The following is a 19184-nucleotide window of genomic DNA, read 5'->3' on the forward strand; positions in this document are numbered from 1 at the left end:
TTGGCAGACCTGATTTCTGAAAGATTTTTTTCCTTCTTCTCGTATGGACATTACCATCGCTCTCTTGCCCTTTTGGCTAGCATGATTTTTTTTTTCTTTTCCCTCCTGCTTCACATTTTAACCTAGGAAACTACTCATTTATTTTTTTTTTCTTGTTTCAGTGAAGTCAAGTTTTCCTTAACTTGGCTTTACTCTTGCAAATTATGGTTCATTTTTAAAGTATGGATGCTGGAAAAAGCTTCTAAGAAGCCCTAGTGTTGCATTATAGAACCAGGCCTTTCATTTTGAATTGTCTTTCTAGACATGCATGTAGATTTCAAGTCTTTTTTACTGCATCACAAAAAAGATTTATGAATAATTCATGATCCCAGTATTTTTAACAGAAATTTCTTCTCCTAGGACAGATCTGGAAAGCTAAAAACTCTTATGAAGCTTTCTAACTACTTAAGATCTTTCCAAAATAAAAAGTAAGCTCTGTTATAACTAATTAGTTTAAAATACTTCAACTGTGATGTTCATGTAAAAAATGGGGAAAGAGAATAAAGAGAACATTCGTTGAGCAATTACTATGTGCCGGGAACTGTGCCCAGTGCTTATATGTATTTTTCTCATAAAATCTCCGTGACGACTTGTAAGTTAGATCAAAAACTGATGCTCAGTGTTTTGCTAACCTACTCACAGGCACGTATCTAGTAAGTGGTAGTCAGGCCAGGCTCAGAGGATGCTTCGTAGGACTGAAAGTCCATTTTCTTTAACCACATTATACACTGCAACAGCAGATGCTCAAAAGACTGGCTAAATAGAGGGAAGGATGGATTTACTTACATTGTTGTTGGTCACAGCAAAGTACTGCAAATTACTCAGATACTGGATTTCTTCTGGAATGAAGGTCAGGTGGTTATAGCTTAGATCCAAATAATGTAGTTTGGTGCATAGGAAAAGCTGCAGGGGCAGATTCTCAATATTATTATGGTTCAAAGAGAGCTGCTCTAGATTAGATAGTGCCCCAATCTGGGCAGGAATATAAGCAATGTTATTGTGCCACAATTTTAAGCAGGAAAGATTCTGGAGATGCTGAAAGCTAATGATCTCCTCCACAGTTTTAAGGTTATTTTCTTTAAGATCTAACTCATGCAAATTGTTCAGGCTGAAAATGGAGTGTGGGATGCGTTCCAGGTCACAGCTGATCAGCTCCAGGCTTTTCAGGTTGACCATCTTTTTCAAGTTGTTCAACACAACCAGTTTGCTTCCCTCATTATCGAGGGACAACTTCTGCAGTGAAGTCAGGAGGTCTGTAATGACTTGTGGGATCCGGGAGAGGCTGCTCTTCAAGTAGAGGGTCCTCAGGTTTTTTAAGTCCTGAAAGCCCTCCAACTGCATGGTACTCAACTGCTCCGGGAGAACACAGCCAGACAGATAAAGTTCCTTGAGATTCTTCAGGTGAAATACCCAGCGTGGGATTTTCCCCATTTCGGTGAATTTCAGGCGGAGGATTTTTAAATTCTCCTCCAGAAAGCCCAGCGCCGGATGGTCCACCACCAGGGACGAATGGTACACACGAAGCTCCTTTAGGTTGACCAGCTGTGAGACTGCAGAGGGCAGCTTGACCTCAGGGATGAGCTCCAGGCTGAGCACTTCGATTTCTGTCAGCTCAAAGACATTGTCTGGAAGACCATTTAGCATAAAAAGGTGCAGTGCTACCTTGTCCTGGGAATTTTTCACAAGCTTACTTTTCAGTTTCTCAACCGTCCATTCGTTATTGAGGTTGATCTGTTTCAGTTTGTTCTCACTGACCTCCGACAGGAATATGGAGAAGCGTTTGGAATAGAGAGGATCATACTGATCGGCCAGATGCAAGATGAAGGCAAAGTCATTCTTGACGTCAGGGATATCGCTGTAGTTGCTTTTCTCTCTCAACGCCTCAAAGGAATATTGCTTCAGAGAACTCCTCAGCATCCACCACAAGCTGTAGGAGGAGGTGAGACCATAAAGTATAACCAAAATCACATAAAACGAAGCCAGGACCTTAAATATTTCTGCCAAGGAGTAGACACACTGGTAGCGCTTGTAGCCGGTAAAAGCTTGCACATCGACCGAACAGTCAATTTCAAGAGTGATGTAGGTTAGAAAATATGGAACGTAAGTTATGATGAGGACAAACAAAATGACCTTCACGATGATCTGCTTCAGATACACTCTATAAATGAGGTCCTTCTGCTCCACATGCAGGCGGAACCTTTTCACTTTTTCAAAGATGGCTTTGGCCTGTTCGCCCTCCTTCTTGTCCAGGACACTAGAAGTGGGGCTTTCGATGCCAGCTGACTCCAAGCCAGGCTGTGGGTAGGGCAATGACTGCTTGCTGGAATCAACATCGGCTGAACACCCTGAGGATGAAAGCAGAACCTTGGACTTGGAGAGTGTCAGGGGCCTCACTGATTGCTCGGCCACTGTTTCGGACAGGGCACGGGTGGTCCACGGAGAATCGAAGCACTTGTGAAGGATGGCCACAAAATGCTCGAGCCTGGAACTGGTACTGGGGTAGTGAAGCCAAAAGTTGCTGCAGGCTGCAAAGATGAGTGTGTGCAGGAGCACCAGGTAGGGGAAGAACTTGGCGAACCAATGGAGCTGCTTCTCGTAACAGACGGCGTCGATGTAGGAGTACTGCTGTCGGTGGAGGTCATTCTGGATTCTGAGGGGGAGCGGAAGCGGGGTCCCGGGATCAGAGGAGGACGTGTTGGCGCTGGCTTTCAGGAGGTCCCAAGGCACGGCACAGTGATTGTCAAATTCCACCTTACATGGAAGACAGCACAGAACCCTGCTCTGTGTGAGCTGGAGAGCTCCAGCCAGCACGGCCACCAGCAGCATGATCAGGGTGATGTAATACCAGAAGACGTCCCACCATGGTTTTAGGATGTGATAAGATGACTGGGCGTCTGCTAGACATTTCAGCTCTGTTAGTGTAATCATGATTTTCCCTTGTAGGAGTACAGGAACTGGAAGAGGAAAAGAAAAGAAAAGCCACTGAAGCAAGTATCCAAAACTCTAATGGCTTGTCTTACCCAGGTAGGATTTAGCTTGGGGACAGAACCTGGGAGGCAGGGCTTATCAGAGGATACAAAGGTCTTCTGGTTTCATTTGAAAACTTTGGCCATCCCAGCTGTGCACTCTAAAGTCCTTCAGATGAGGGATCATTTGGTGGTCGCCAGACTGGAACTATAAAGGTATTTGGGGCAGATTGTGAAGTAACTATCTAGTTTCCTCCTGGATCTTGACTCTCTGCCAAGCTATTAAAAACAAGAAGCCATGTTTTCTTCAATCAACCTTAGGAAAACTTACTCTTATGCTACTTATTTCTTATAGCCACATTTCATACCTTCCAAACGGTCTGAATAAGCTCTTTTCCACATCCTACCCGCTGTCTGGAGCATTAGTTGCAGCTTAGGATTTGTGTTTCAACCACTATGGGGAACCTCTTCTGAGCAAGCACTGCTTTATATAATTATCCCTTAGGATTAGAGGGATCTACCAGTTCTATGTTCGAAACAAACTATGAGTTAATACATTATCTCCTCTCCCCTCAAGCTCCTGATTTATAACTTAAGTTCACGTCCAACTCAGAGTATTTAAAAGTTGACAAAACAACAGTAGTGGCTTAAAAGGGGATAGGGAAGAAAAACCCAGTTAGAACACGCTACTTTGGGGACTCTCTCTCATGATTACTGTTTTGATGGCAAAGTACTAATAGGATAAACGATTAAGGGTATACTCTATTATTAAATTATTTTTGCCTTCAGAAAAAACAGAGATAGATTTTGCATTTTTTCATATTAAAAAGTATTCAGACAGTGCTCCTTACAGCAATGATTTATGTAATGTTCAACCTTAGATACATCAATTGTTTAAAAAATAGCTAATTAGTAAAATCCAGACCACCTATAAGGTAGCACAGAGTAAGACAAATAAAAGGAAATATTTGGATCTAATAACATATCTGGTAAGAAAAAAAATCACAGTAGCATCGTCTTTTAATGGATAAAGAGAACGAGCCAGATCATCTCTAGGGGCTCTGCCCACTCACAGTTTATGGCTGTATTTGTCCTCTCAAAGGTCCTGAGCGTTAAATTCATTTAAGACATACAACTGAAATTGCAGAAGAATGTAAACACAAATGGCCCCAACCATGATGAGGGTATTTGACAAAGAGCGAATATTTATTCAACAAAGAACACAAGTCAACGTTGACCAAAATAATGTACTTTAAATATTTATACTTACTGGATGAAAAAAATGAATCCAATAAGTTGACTGTCCTTCAATCAGGAGGCCGACACCTTTTGAAATTTCTTAGACACACCATCTCTGTGTTTGTCTTCATTCTACGAGAAAGCATAGATATAATAGCTGTAGTATTTCAAATAAAAAGGGAGATACCGTCTTTAGAGACCCTCTCCATCATAAGACACGATACAGCAAATAGATTTTCATAGATCAGTTTCCTTTTCACACTGGAGGACATTTTGGCAAAGCTATAAATACAGGACCCCACCCATGTATGAGATCATACTCAGCCCCTGAACTCCCTTAAATTACAGAGAAGTTTCTATAGAAACTTAGATGCTAATATATTTAAAAATGCCATATTTACGGGCCCCTGGGTGGCTCAGTTGGTTCAGCGACTGCCTTCGGCTCAGGTCATGATCCTGGAGTCCCGGGATCGAGTCCCGCATCGGGCTCCCTGCTCGGCAGGGAGTCTGCTTCTCCCTCTGACCCTCCCCCGTCTCATGTGCTCTCTCTCATTCTCTCTCTTTCAAATACATAAATAAATTCTTTAAAAAAAATAATAATAAATAAATAAATAAAAATGCCATATTTACAACACTTAGATGAACACTTAGCTTTTCCAAGCAGCCTACATATGTTAATTTCTCTCATTCAGTCCTCATATACAGTTGGTCTTATTCGCATTTATCAGATGGCCTGTCAAATCATGTAATTTCTGCATCCTAATTTAAAGCCACACATCTCTCTAAATAAGAAGACTCAGTGCTCCTCAAATTTAGCCTACTGATTTCAATAGAAATAGTCACAATAACTTTTGAAGACACAGCTCAGAAATATAGCTGAAATTCTCTGAAATTATGATATTATTAAATGTAGCTACCTTTTCTATTAGCTTTTTTTTTTTTTTTTTTTACCTTGGAGGTTAATAACTGCTATTCTTAGCATCTACTTCAAACAATCACTTGTAATAATTTAAACTGCATATATATCGATCGGTTTGAAATATGGGACCATTCTAAAATATACAAAAATTTTAAGTCGGTATGGAAATTGTATTTTTTTAGTGCCTATGGTGCCTCTGAAAAGTTGCTGGGAATGTTTATATATTTGCCCTGAAGACACAATCCTTTTTTGGTTTATTAAGTACTTGAAATCCAGCTCAGCATACCAACCCCAAATTGTATTTAAGATATTTTTAGTAATATTCTTGTGACCTTGTCATTTTCAAAGATCAAAAAGTTGGGCATGTCTGAAATTTACTTTGGATTTACCAGTCCATATGCAATAAAGCCTGCTTGATAACTACTATCCAGTATCAAATTATTTTGTAGGCCAGAAAACACAGTCAATGTGTATGACAATCCAGCTGTTTACTAATTCATACTTAGATAGCACCACTGGAATATGAGTTTCTCATTCACAATTCATTTTTAAAAGTCTTCCAACATATGATACACAACTGCATTTATGTGCAGCAAGTATGATAAAGATATTTGAGGTGTGAAACATTTTACATATTCTTCCATTGCATTGCATCTATAATGTACCAGGAAAGAATTTATTGCATAACTCCAGAATGCTACTCAGCCATCCTGATACCTCTTGTACAATACATTTTCTTTTAAATATTGCAAACACATTTTCTACTTTAAACACAGTATTTCTATGAAAGAAGAGAGTCACAAACCACCAACTATAGTAGGATTTTAAAATATATATTTTTAAATAATAATATGAGAAACTATTATAACTAATCTGTTAAGAGAACCACAGCTAACTATAGGCTTACCATATTTATACTAACTGAAAATGATTTGTAAAGAACTTTTCCTGTTTACCTTTTTAAGAATTATAAACTTTCCCTCCAATCACCTAATTTAATTTTCCATTGAGGAATTCCTTGTCAATAAGAGAGTAAATAAAAATGTACTATTTATAAGCTGATATCTGTTTTCCTACTTTCAAAGCACTTTCATTTATATTAATTTGTTTCATATAATAAACCGTTAGATAAATATTCTTCTTCTTCACATTTTAAAACATGGAAAATAAAGCAGGCCCAAAGGAGTTAGCCTGTCCAAGGTGACAAAACTGTCAAGAAATAGTTCCAATTAGAACCTACGTCCTCTGACTCAAATTTCAAACCTTGTCCACGGCAGACCACGCTGTCTCATTTAAATCCAATTAACTATTCCACTCAGTTCTTTCAAAGGCTAAAAAAAAAAGCTGAATATTTCTCTCTTTTCCCCAACTGCAACAGACTAAATATTTTGTCCCCCTAAAACAGATATGTTGAAATCCTAACTCCCAATGTGATACTGCTAGGAGGCGGAGCCTCAGATCATGAAGGTGGAGCCCTCATGAATGGTATTAGTACCCTTATAAAAGGGATTCCAGAGGGCTCTCTTGCCTCTTCCACCAGGTGAGGATACAGCAAGAAGGTGGCTGCCTATAAACTAGGAAGTGAGCTCTCATTAGAATCTGCCCATGCCTTGATCTTGAACTTCCCAGCCTCCAGGCACTGTGAGAAGTAAATGTCTGCTATTTAAGTCACCCAGTCTGTGGTAGCTTGTTAAAGCAGCCTGAACAGACTAAGACATCAACTATTCCCAACAATGGCATTGTAACTGGGTTCTATTTTAATCTTTTGAAAAACAAGGATGCAAATATACAGTTTTCTACCATGTCCCCTGTAACATACTATATAATCTACTTTCCCAGCTAAACTTTTTCTACCAAACATTTGCCACTGAACTAAGACTTCACATATAAATACATAGCATCCGGGTTTAATGATGTATGAAAAATCTCAAACACTCCTATATATTAAATGATGTTAATTTTTCTAATCAAAGTGTTTAATTCAAAAGCCAGAGCATAGCTGTCCTTTGTCATTACAAAATTTAATACTGTTTGTGTGTCTAGGAAATTTTTTCCAGACTATATTTTTGCAAACAATGAGGATTCAATCTAAATCAGATCTCTATTTCTAACATACAAATGCACTACTAAATCAGTTCAAAGAAACCATGTTAAGAGTAAAGGATTTTATGATCCTAATCCCATTCCTTTAGCTTTTAAACCTCATTAAAAAATCATAAAAGCTTTTCAAAGCACATGAATTCATTTGACAATCTCACCCCAAAGCCTCTCGGATTGAAACAAGAACACTCAAGTTAGGCATCTTTACTTCCCACTAGTCCCTATTTTACTTTGAAAGCATTTCCAAAATAACCAGTGAAAAAATAAACAAATGATGATCAGATGGTATTTAGAGTCATTCTATGCAGAGAACTGGACACTACTTCAAAGATCTCTGTCTCTGACCCCAGGCAGGGATATAACCAAACAATTCAAAACGGGGTTTCTCTACGCTCTCACTGCAAATTGATTTAGAAATTGCCTTATAGCCCTTCAAAATGTTTGGTACCACTTCTCATCAAAAGATGTTTCTTGGGCCTAACATATATCCAACTGAAGTTTAAATTCACCTCTTTGAGTTCTCTCTCTGGGAAACAGTGCATCAGTATCCTTGATTAATTTGCTCCTTTTCTTCAGACTAAATAACCCCTTGAGCCATTCTTCAGAGATGTGATGATAATCATTCAGCATTTCTCAAGAACTTAAATGAACACTAGCAAGACACGTGGTATGCCAGTTTATGTCCTTTACCAATTGTTTCAGATCTTGTCAATAGAGCGACTTCCAAATAATAAACACCCCTCCCAAATTTAGTTGTAGTTTTGAGACTTCCTAGAAGGGAACTAAGATTTATACAGTAAAGTGTTTCTGTAACATTAATGTTCATAAAAATCACTGGAGAGCTTATTAAAACACAAAGTGCTAGGTCCCACCCTCAGAGTTTCTGATTCATTAGGTCTGAAGTAGGCCCCAGGAATGTGCACTTCTAACAAACTTCTAGTTAATGTTGCTGCTGCTGGTGTACAGACCATTTTTTGAGAATATAAGACAGTGGTTCTCAATTTTGGTTTCCCATTAGAACAACCTGAAGTGCTTTTAAAAAAAACCCCTCAGATCCAAGCCCTACTCCTACAATTGATCAAGCAATTTAACTGGTCTAGCTGAGACCAGTACTTTTTCTTTCCGCCCCTCCAAAACTCCCCCGGAGGAGAAAGCTCACAAGACAGATTGGCAATAAAATATCTGGGGAAAGTGCCAACCTTTTAAATCTTCCTGAAAGTTTCACTAGATGTCTAGAGTGCCGCCCCTCTCCACAGACTACCAGTAACAGCGACCAGCCGCTCCATGAGCCCTTCAGAGACCCGAGACCCAGGTGTGTAAGGCAGCAGAACAGGGAGTCCCTGAGCTGTAGAGGTTTGTAGGGTGGACCTGAGGAGGAATCAGAGACAAGAGAGCCCAGCTGAATCAATCGTGTGGGCTGAAGTAATGAGGGAAAATTTTGCAACACGTTTGAAAAGAAAGCAATGAATGAAATAGTCACTGTAAATGAAAATTCAACACCACCTAGCAACAGCATCTAGAGGGGTCCATGGAGAAGCAGGAGTCAAATGGATTCAGATATTGAGTTTATGGTGTTATATAGTATCTTCCACAGTTCCTAGCACATGGTGTACAACAAATATTTGTACAGTAAATAACTGAGCGTATCAGAGAGCAGAAAGAAGTATAGTCAGATGTTAGGCAGGGTGTAGCTAAGGTCATAGGGCCTTTCCTGGGAGAGGCCAGCACTCGGCTGCATGTAGATGGGAAGGATTTGGGCTATTCTGCATATTCTCAATATTCAAGACTTAAAAAAACAATGGGGTTCTATTTCTCATGATTTACTTCACAGGATCGACCGGCGCAAGAGTGGCTGGAAGGTACAGAATGCCCTCATTCTTCAGGCTGGTGGTTGGAGCTGGCTGATGGCTGGCTCTTCCAGTGTGACTTCTCATGGCTCTTCGAGGGTCCTCACATAGCGTAGTTGGGTTCTAAGACGGTGCCTTCCAAGCACAAAGGTGAAAACTGCAGTTCTTGTATGGCCCAGCCCTCAAAGTTACACAGTGTCACGTCCACCACATTTTATCAGTCAAAGGAGTCACACAGCCAGCCTGGATGCCAGACGACAGAGGAGGGGAAACGTGACTTCTCAATGGGAGGACTGGTAACAGATATACAGCCCGGCTTCACTTACCCTGCTCTCCCTGCCCCCAAATGATTTCTAGTCCTTCCTCCTACATGCAAAGCAACACTCGCCTTCTTCCAAGCCCCTAAAAATTTCATCTGACTATGGCATCAAGTTCAGGCTTGAAGTCCAGGATCTTTTCGTCTTAATTAGGTCTAGGAGGCTGTGGGACAGCATTCTTAAGGTCCTTAGAAGTCCTGTTATCTAGCAGAGAAGGTCCAGGAGGCATGGCCTTACATCTTTCTGAAGTCATAATACAGGGTCTTACAGCAAGGCCCTGGGTTTGTTTGCACCGTGAGATGAACTTTTACTGGCAGTAATGCTCTGGATCTGATCTTTCGACCTGAGGCCATTTCTTACTTTGACTACCTTTTGCTGGGTGGAAAAGCTGGGAATGAAGAACAGTTTTATTTACAACCCTAGACAATTCTGGGTGGGAAATATATCCTCTAAAGTCTGTTTAAAATCTGAACAGTCTCTTCTTTAATTCATCTCTCTCTTGCAGTACTTTGGTCGTGGTTAAAAAAAGTCAATTAGCACTTCCATAATTTTTTTTTTTTTTTTTTTTTTAAGTAGGCTCCATGCCCAGCATGGAGCCCAAGGCAGGGCTTGAACTCATGACCCTGAGATCAAGACCTGAGCTGAGATCAAGAGTTGGACGCTTAACCAACTGAACCACCCAGGCGCTCCGGCACTTCTGATATTCTGCTGGAAAATCTCCTAAGCTAGATACACAAATCCATTAGGTTCATTTCCCATTTTCCATGTTGCTGGGGGTGTCAGTCTGGTCAGTTTTTCTGTCAGTATGCAACAAGGGTACTGTTTTATATCCCCCAATAGCAATTTCCTCACTGCCTTTCCAGCCACCATTAAAGTTGTCTTACTTCCCTTGAGACCTTCATTGTCCCCTGGTCTCAAAGCCAATGCCAGATGTTTCCTTATGGCAGCACCTCACTTCTGGCTACCAATTTTTGTTTTAGTTCTTTATTGCCATGCAAAAAAAAAAACATTTCAAAGCTTAGTGGCTAAAACAATCATTTGTCATTTCTCATGAATCTGTGGGATGATGAGGCAGATCTTCTGTTTCACGTGCTGTTGGCTGGAATGTTGGGATGGCTGGAAGGTCTAGAATGCCTCAGTCACAGGACTGGCATTCGGGCTGTCTGCTGGTCTTGCAGCTCAGTTTAGGCTAATGAGCAGGGGCCCTGCCACTCCTCCATATTCATGGCTGGTTAGGCTTTCCCCCGGCAAGGAACTCTAAGCTCTAAGGAACACTGCAAGCACAGAATAGCGGAAGCTACAAATCTCTTTAATGTCCAGCCTTAGAAAGTACTCTACACCACTTCTGCCAGACTCGAGGGTTCAAAAAAGGTAACCGGGGCCGGTCCAGATTTTCAAAGGGAAGGGAAACAGACTCCAACTAGAAAAATCACAAAGTATTTACAGCCATCTTTAATTCACCGTAGGAACTCAAGAACATTGAAGTAGTAGATACTATCATAGAAATTAATTCGTTCTTTGAGAGACAGAATCGAGTGATTGAAGAACGGAATCTCTCCCCTGGATAATATATCACATGAAGAAGAACTCTTAGACCAGAAGGAGCAAAGGGGAAGTGAGAAGCAGGGTCAGTGAAATAAAGGAGAAGCACAGTGTTTCTAGAACGGAAATCAGTTGCAAGGGAAGAGTATGACATCATGGCCAATAACACAGAGAAACCAAAGGAGAGAAGTGGTGTGTAACTACCATTTGGCAGTTTCTTAGCCAGAGCCATACAGCGGTAATGGGTTTCCAAAACAATTATAAATAATATTCTAAATATTAGGAAAATTAATCATCTGAAGCCCCAGAAGACAGTTACTGAATATGACAATTAACACCACAGGAATAACTCTAGAAATCCTAATTAAATCTGAGTTGTTCTGAACTTTAAAAAAAACAAACAAACATTGCTTTACTTTTCCTTGTTTCTGACAGTTATGGAACACATGATTTATCTAATGCAGATGGTAACTGTCTTTCTAGGAAAAGGCTTCTCAGTTCTTTGAGGCGTTTAGTAAGCTACTGAATTGTCTAGAATACATTTAAAATGAAGGAAGTTGCAGTCACATTATAATATTAACACTGGCACATAAGCTACCAGTGGCTACATGATTATTAGAATATGTAAGCAGAAGGCAACCTTGGACCCTTCTCCACCATCTTCATTGTTTAAAAAAATGTTTTCTTGACTTGCCCTCCCACCATCCACAGTAAGCAAGCCATCAAGTAGATCCAAACTCAGTTCCTGTGTTTGTGAATCTACATGTTCTCCTTTCAAATGTCTGGCTGATAGCAGAGATCATCATTCCATTTGCTTCTCCTACTTCTCCCATAGGTGACCTACCTTTTACAAAAGCAGAATCATATGGGCTATCTAATCTAGGAAGAAACCATGGCGATTAGACTCTAATTCTACAAGTAAGAAAACTAAAGTGTAGAGATGTTTAAGTTACTTCTCTAGGGCATGGAATTATGGGCAAATTTCCTAATTTGAAAAGAACTGGGAAATTGATAGCATTGATTCTGGCGACCTAGCCTAATTAATAATAGGCCTTCTTAATGAAATAAACAGTTTTGAAACATGAATTTACAAATGTAGTCCAGAATATTACTATGTTACAATTTTAAAACTATAAATATAAATCAAAATGAGATTTTTTTTTTAGCTTTGGGACAAACCAGTGTACTCTAGAAATACTAAAAATATGGTTAAGCCACTCGTTTTAACCTTTCTCTAAAGTTAACATTTAAATGCACTCAGTTAGGGAGGCTAGGACTACAAAGGCATACCGAGGCAATATGAGACCTTGTTTCTACTTTCATGAGATTTACAATCTTATTGTAGAGAGAAGACATGCATAGTTGAAAGGATCAGTATGCCATGCTGTCACAAGGGCCTAATGGGTGGCATGATGGTTAAACCTAATAAGTATCACATTTGATTCTATACAAAGAAAATATCCCAAGAGAATGCATGGAGCATCCCTGAACAGTAGCACTTCTCAAAGAGAGGTCAGGATTTTAGTCTGTAGGATAACTACCACACACCTGGTAGAGGTCAAAGTGTTCAGGAAATATAGATGTGCAAGACAGAAAGATGCTTGCTCTCAGGGACCTTACTGAGGAAGAAGGAAAGAGAGAAAACCAAATATATAAACACGATAAAATCAGAAATGCCATGAAGAACAGAGAGCTCCTTTAGATTGGGCAGTCAGGGAAAGCCTCTTTAGATCTGAACAGAGTCAGCCATGCAATGATATTGGGGAAGCTCATTCCAAGTAGAAGGAGCAAGAAGCTTAGAATAGGTGCAGATCAGAAGGGAGGCGACTCAGCTGGGATGTTAGGAGCCTGGGGAAAGCAGAAGAATGAGAGGGCCTGCAGCCAATATACAGAGTTTGGATAATAAATAGTTCAGGAGGAATGGAAAAGCCACTGAAGAGCCACAAGTAGAGAAGCAGCTGATATGATATTAGTTTTTTTTTTAATTTACTTTTTAGAGAGAGGAGGGGAGGGGCAGAGGGAGATAGAGAGACAAACTTAAGCAGACTCCGCACAGAGTGCGGAGGTCAATACGGGGTGCATAGGTCCATGCAGGGCTCGATCTCATAACCGTGAGATCAAACCCTGAGCCAAAACCAAGAGCTGGACATTTAACCGACTGCACCACCCAGGCACCCCTGATACTAGCTTCTACAAATTCATAGTCAGCTCAATGAATCAGCAGGGATATGTCCATATACTCAAGAAGTCAAGGATCTATACTTTCATCTGTAAAAGAAGGGTGTTCACAATACACAGAGGACAGACCCAATGTCCTCACCATGGCTTCACCTGGATTATATATGTTCAGAGCTGGGCAACACACTCTTCAAGACATTTGTCGTATTCACAATACTAGAGAGTCATGCTAGTTAATACGGTGTACAAATTAATTGCTCATTATGTCAAAGTCAGAAGCTCTGCCACAGAACTAATTTAAGATTAATCTTCCACAACTATAAAAGATAAATGATGTTTGTAGAAAGCAACAGATACAGGGCTTGTTTATTTCTGACTTATGTAATCTGGGAAAGCATGGCCATTGTTTATTTATGGAAACATGGCAAACCAATTCCCTGCATAAAAAACACTACCTTCAACAGAAGTCAGAAAAATATAGACATGGAGTCATGGAGTCTAAGTCTGTCATAGACATTATATTCCTCAGATCTTTAAGGTTTAAAAAAATGACAAATATCAAACGCACACAGACATATACTCTGCAACATACAAGACCAACAAAGGACAGGAAGAGGACATTTTACCAAAATGTATTCAGATTTAATTTTCTTTTTAACTGGTTTAGATATATCAAAAGGATTTTATGCAAAAGGTCTGTAGGAATAATAATCTCTTTTTACATCCTAAGGATTCAGTATTTGCCCCAAGCTACCAATGTAATAGTAATTATCTTTACCACATGTTCACAATTCAGAATGTTAATCTTACCCTATGAATGCTGGTCAACCGGGAACTCTGCAATTAGTTTCTATTTGAAAAATTCCTAAAGAGAAATCATAAACATATTGTTACACTTTACTCATCACAGGACTGCAAGACAGGTTATCCACTTACGTGGTTCTAAGATTTCCAAAATCTATAACAACTTTATGAAACATACAACTTAAAAAGTGAGTGTTATTACAGAGGTCACCTTCTGATCTCCTGCAAAGGCTGTCAACTAATACCCAGGGAGAGACACAAATCACTGTCACATTTAATGTCATCATCACAGCAATTTATAAGGCATAAAATATGAACATTCAATTTTTATTTTATTTATTTATTTATTTATTTATTTATTTATTTATTTAAATGTTTTATTTATTTATTCATGAGGGTCAGAGAGGCAGAGGCAGAGGGAGAAGCAGGCTCCCCGCCTAGCAGGGAGCCCAATGCAGGACTCGATCCCAGGACTCTGGGATCATGACCTGAGCCGAAGGCAGATGCTTAACCATCTGAGCCACCCAGGCGCCCTGAGCATTCAATTTTTAATTAAGAATGAGATAAGCATTATATCTCAGGTACCACTCATTTTATAAATAATTGAAAATCCCATTGAAAATATTTGTGTTTCTTATATAAAAAAGGGGGGGAAACATGGGGGGGGCATTTGGGATAGTTTCTCTTTCCAGTTTTTATTGTTGCTGTTTTGGGGTTTTTTTTGTTGTTATTTGCTGTCCTGCTATTTGACACAATTATACTGCTGTAAACTTCAGTGGCACAATATTTTTTGCCTCTTATTATTTATGATACGCTTTCTTAATGTTGTTACAGATTCTCTAAAGAACATTTTTTTTTTAAAGGATTGTATTTTTAAGTAATCTCCACACCCAACTCATAACCCCAGGATCAAGAGTTGCATGCCCCACTGACTGAGCCAGCCAAGCACCCTTCTAAACACCATTTTTGATGGAAGCATAATAGTTCATACATAGATATGTCATAGTTTATAAAATTATTTCCCTATTGAATCCTAGATTTCCCTTTTTATTACTAATAATAGTGTAAATATCCCTGTACTCTTGTTCATATGATTTCCTTTGCAAAGATCTCTAAAAGCGAGAGTAATGGGCCAGAGGACATAAACATTTTAAGGTCTCTGATATATAACAACAAATTATTTCTTAAAAAGGTTATACTAATTTTCTTTTCAATAAACAGTATATGAGTAGTACCCTTACCAGATATGGGAATCATCATTAAATAATAAAAACAAAAAAAAAACTTGGCTAATTCCATCCCAAATTATCTTATTGTTTATTTTGCATTTCTTTGATGGGGTTCAGTTGAATGCTTTTCAACATGCTTTACTAACAAGCTTTGTTCTTCTTTTTCTTTTTTTAAAAAAATATTTTATTTATTTATCTGACAGAGAGAGAGTGAGCACAAGCAGGGGGAGCAGCGGAGGGAGGGAGAGAGAGGGAGAAGCAGGCTCCCCACGGAGCAGGGAGCCCAACGTGGGACTCGATCCCAGGACCTGGGGATCCTACCTGAGCCGAAGGCAGACGCTTAACCGACTGAGCCACCCAGGCGCCCCTCATTCTTCTTTTCTACTTAATATTTACCTATGCCAGAGGAATATTTTGCTGAGAAGATATAAGTGTAATGAAAGCTCCCTCCTAATGACAACTTGTCATCTCAGAGTGAAGCCATTGCTGCCAAGTAAAAAAACAACAAAATGTAGCTCAGTTTCTTTATCCAGGCTAAAACCAAATGGCTCAAAACTAATTTTAGAAACGATAGCACAAGTTATCACCTTCCTTTCTCCTCAGCTGCAAATAAAAGTACAAGTTAGAAAAATGAAAGGTGAAAATACTAAATGACAAGGCTTGTTAGGATAGAATAAACAGTCCACGCGAGGCAGGCAAACCCAGGACTCGACCGCCAGGGTAACACGGCTGGACCCAGCGGCTGACAGGCTGTGGCGTCCGTGGCTTCTCCAGCTTGCGAGGCTAATGAGTGTTATGAAACTGGCATTACCTACCCCCTCTAAAATATTTTCTCTCCCCACTGGCAGGACACAGGGCATGTTCATTTTCACTTAAAAAGTCAATTCCAAGAGCATCTTAAAAATTCTATTCTGGAAGATTCGGAGATGACAAACATAACACTAAGAATTCCCTTTCTCAAAGAAGAGCTCCCTTCAAAAGGTTCCCAGCGAAGGACATACAAGGGAATACTTTCAAGTGACTGTGGATTAAAGAACAATAGGGGACAATCAACTATGATAGAAAAACAAGAGGCCCCCCCTCCTTTTGCTTTGAAAATTGAGAAGTCTGGATGCTCTTATTTCCTTCTGGTCAGTAGAGATAGGGGAGATTGACAAAACAAACTCCTTTGTAGTTGAGCAAAGAACTGCTCTAAAGCTCTGGAATCTGAGAATGGCTCTCCATTGGCGTGAATTTGTGTCTTAGTGATGGTTAAATAAAATCCTTCCCTTTAAGGGTTAGCCAGAAATCAAGAATCTTTGCCTAGTAACTTGATCTCATTCTGTAAGTCAGATAGGCAAGAATCACTGCAATATCACACTTACTCATCCTGCCTTGAGCAATTCCGTAAGTTTAAGGCTTTAGGTTATATAAAGTTAAAGTAGCCTATTTCATCAGTTTGAAAAGTTCAAACTAGGAATACCAGATGTACTCAAAGGAGGGACATTTCATTTCACCGTCGGTCCCACCATGGCATCACCTCCATGAGCCACCTTGATCTCCACAGCCTGAATTCACTGCTCCTCCATCTGTGTTCCTACCACATTAACAGTTCTCTCACACTGTTTTATAGTATATAATAAGCTATTGCCCCAAGTTCCTTGAGCGCTGAGGCAGCATCTTATTTATCTACATTTCTGGGATCTATCCCAGTGTCTCTTTCCAGGGCTAGATTAAAAGCCTGGATGTTACGACAGTTTCCATGTACAGACATCCATGGGGTGCTGAAAACATCTCTGGAAACTTAACTAAATGAAACAAAAATAGTATCCACCAGAACTATTCTCGGGGATTGTAGAGAATATGGTTGGAAGGAAAAAGAAGGGGTCTGCTATTTTTCTTCTGGTCAGTTGAGATCCTAGAAACTGGCAGGAGGGGGATTTGAGGGATTTGGCTACCCCCTTCCCTCTCATCTAGGGCTTGGTTTTTCCTCTTAAAAATGTTGTGAACAAATATTTAAAGGACAACAGTCTGAAGTGGCATCAAATCATCAGCCTGCCCAGGGTAACAAATTATTAGCCTATCTCTTGGACCCCCAGATCTCAATCCTGCCCCTATACCTACCATAAATATTTAGTAAATAATTACTGAGTGAACCAGTAATACTAGATCAGGTTTTACCACCCAGTTCGGAACCAAGGGTACAGAGGAGGAAGGCCTGGCTCTCTGAATGATCTGTAAACACAACTGGTGCACACACACAATGGGTCTGGGAAGGCGGGAAAGCAGAGCAGGGGGGACAGAACCTCTGGCATTTCCATCACCCCATGAGAGGTGCAGAGATTCAGAAGCAGAGGCAAAGCCTTCACCCCTCAGGAAGAAAGGAGAAAAACTCATACTTTTCAACGTAGCCACCAAACATGACATCTCAGAAATCTGAACGGAGAACTGCTGTCAAATTTAGCATGACTGGCTGCATTCTAATGACGGTGAGTCATTTTGAATCAGTGATGGATCGCTGGATAAATGCCACAGCATTCCTAAATGACCTTAATATCTTATCAAATTATGATTTCACAATTCTTTCGTACAAGCTAAAAGTACATTGCAACAGGAATCATGCCAAGACCAGGGGAAGTATCAAGTTTTCACCCCAACAAGGATGGTGTGTATCATGCTGTTCTGTGAGCCCTTTCCCTCTCCACCTTCCCCCAAGACCATGGGCTCGGGGAAGGCAAGGACATTTCTTGTCTCCTCAGGGTCCCGCCAGATATTAGGTGCTCCATAAGTTTTGTAATTCTACAGCTACTGTGAGCTATGAGCAAGCTGAAAATATTTTGTGCCTCTGGATGGTTTCAGTCTCCTATAATCAGTAACTTCTGAGAGTGATCACTATAAAGAACGCTATATCCAGTAGAACATTTTCTTAACCCAATGACAAATACCAAATTGCCATGCACTGAAAATCAGCCTAGTGTTTAGGTCGAGTTAACTTCTGACCCAAAAATATAAAGGTTTAATGTTCATGAAGTATTAAAGGACCGTTAAACACAAAAGATGTTTAAAATGAACGCTGCTACCCACTCTACCCCCCAAATCAGTAGTTGCTCCATACTTCATGCTTCTTCAGCATTTAGGGAGTGCTGATAGTTCTATTATACTGATATTAATCTGCATCACAAAGAGCTGGTTAGATGCCTTCCTGCCTCTCCCTTCGAGCTCTTAGAAGAATACAGAGTACGGGACAGCTGGACAGGACCTAACACACAAAACATTCTTAGTAATAACTATGTGCTGAATTAAAAAGGTAGAAGGAGATGGAAAAGGGAAGGCTAACATTTACTGTGTATTTAGTGAGGTAGGTATTATGATCTCAGCTCTAAAGGTGAGAACGTTGAGGACTGGAAAAATTAAACTTGCTCAAGCTCACAAAGCGAACCCTGAATTCACACCAACCAGGAGTATGAGCCATCTGCTACACCGCCTCTCCAGTGAACTATATAAAAAGGAGTTTTATATAGAACATGGCATCTCTCTTTAAAAAAAAAACAAACTACAATCTATCTTTTAGAGGAACCAAAAGACATAATCTAAAAATCAGATCTATATAGGTTTCCTAGCTCATTACTCAGTATTCCATCTCGTGAAACAGAATCAACAAATGCTCCCTCCATCCTGCCTGCCTCTATTATATAATTAAGATGGACATGCGAGATAGCCAGAGCAAGGGAGCATCCTGCAAGCACGGCCTCTTACAGAGAAACACGCCGCAGTAACATGATGACAAGAGGAATAACTGAGGTTTAATCTGTATTTAAATGATATTTTACAAGGCTTTTCTTCTTGGCTTTCCTATTAAAATGTGGTTAAAATAAATTAATACCATATCCCCTACATACAACATTCTTTCTGAATGACTTAATAAAGAAGTATCACATGCCTTCAGTATGTCAGATACTTTTAATATGTTAGTTACATTGTTAGGCCTAGTTCTCCTTATAAAACTCTTATGAATGTTTGAGAAA

General features: G+C 39.8%; 1 protein-coding gene across 5 annotated transcripts in view; it reads right to left on the minus strand.

Annotated features, from left to right (window-relative positions):
• The window catches only part of LRRC8B (leucine rich repeat containing 8 VRAC subunit B), a 68264-nt gene that overhangs the window by 12695 nt on the left and 36385 nt on the right, over positions 1 to 19184 (minus strand). For 2 of the 5 annotated variants that reach the window (XM_045897250.3, XM_064588873.1), the window contains 4 exons: positions 13958 to 14012; positions 8463 to 8631; positions 4276 to 4376; positions 826 to 2993 (listed from right to left, as the gene is read on the minus strand). In XM_045897250.3, the coding sequence (XP_045753206.1) occupies positions 826 to 2967 (2142 nt within the window). In that variant the 5' untranslated portion in view covers positions 2968 to 2993; positions 4276 to 4376; positions 8463 to 8631; positions 13958 to 14012. The remainder of the gene's footprint in view (positions 1 to 825; positions 2994 to 4275; positions 4377 to 8462; positions 8632 to 13957; positions 14013 to 19184) is intronic. The other 3 variants (XM_045897249.3, XM_064588872.1, XM_045897251.3) reach the window with 2 other exon arrangements.

This window comes from Mirounga angustirostris, unplaced genomic scaffold (genome assembly GCF_029215605.1).
Source record: "Mirounga angustirostris isolate CCGP_5_RB_7025 unplaced genomic scaffold, mMirAng1.0.hap1 SCAF_4, whole genome shotgun sequence".
NCBI lineage: Eukaryota > Metazoa > Chordata > Mammalia > Carnivora > Phocidae > Mirounga > Mirounga angustirostris.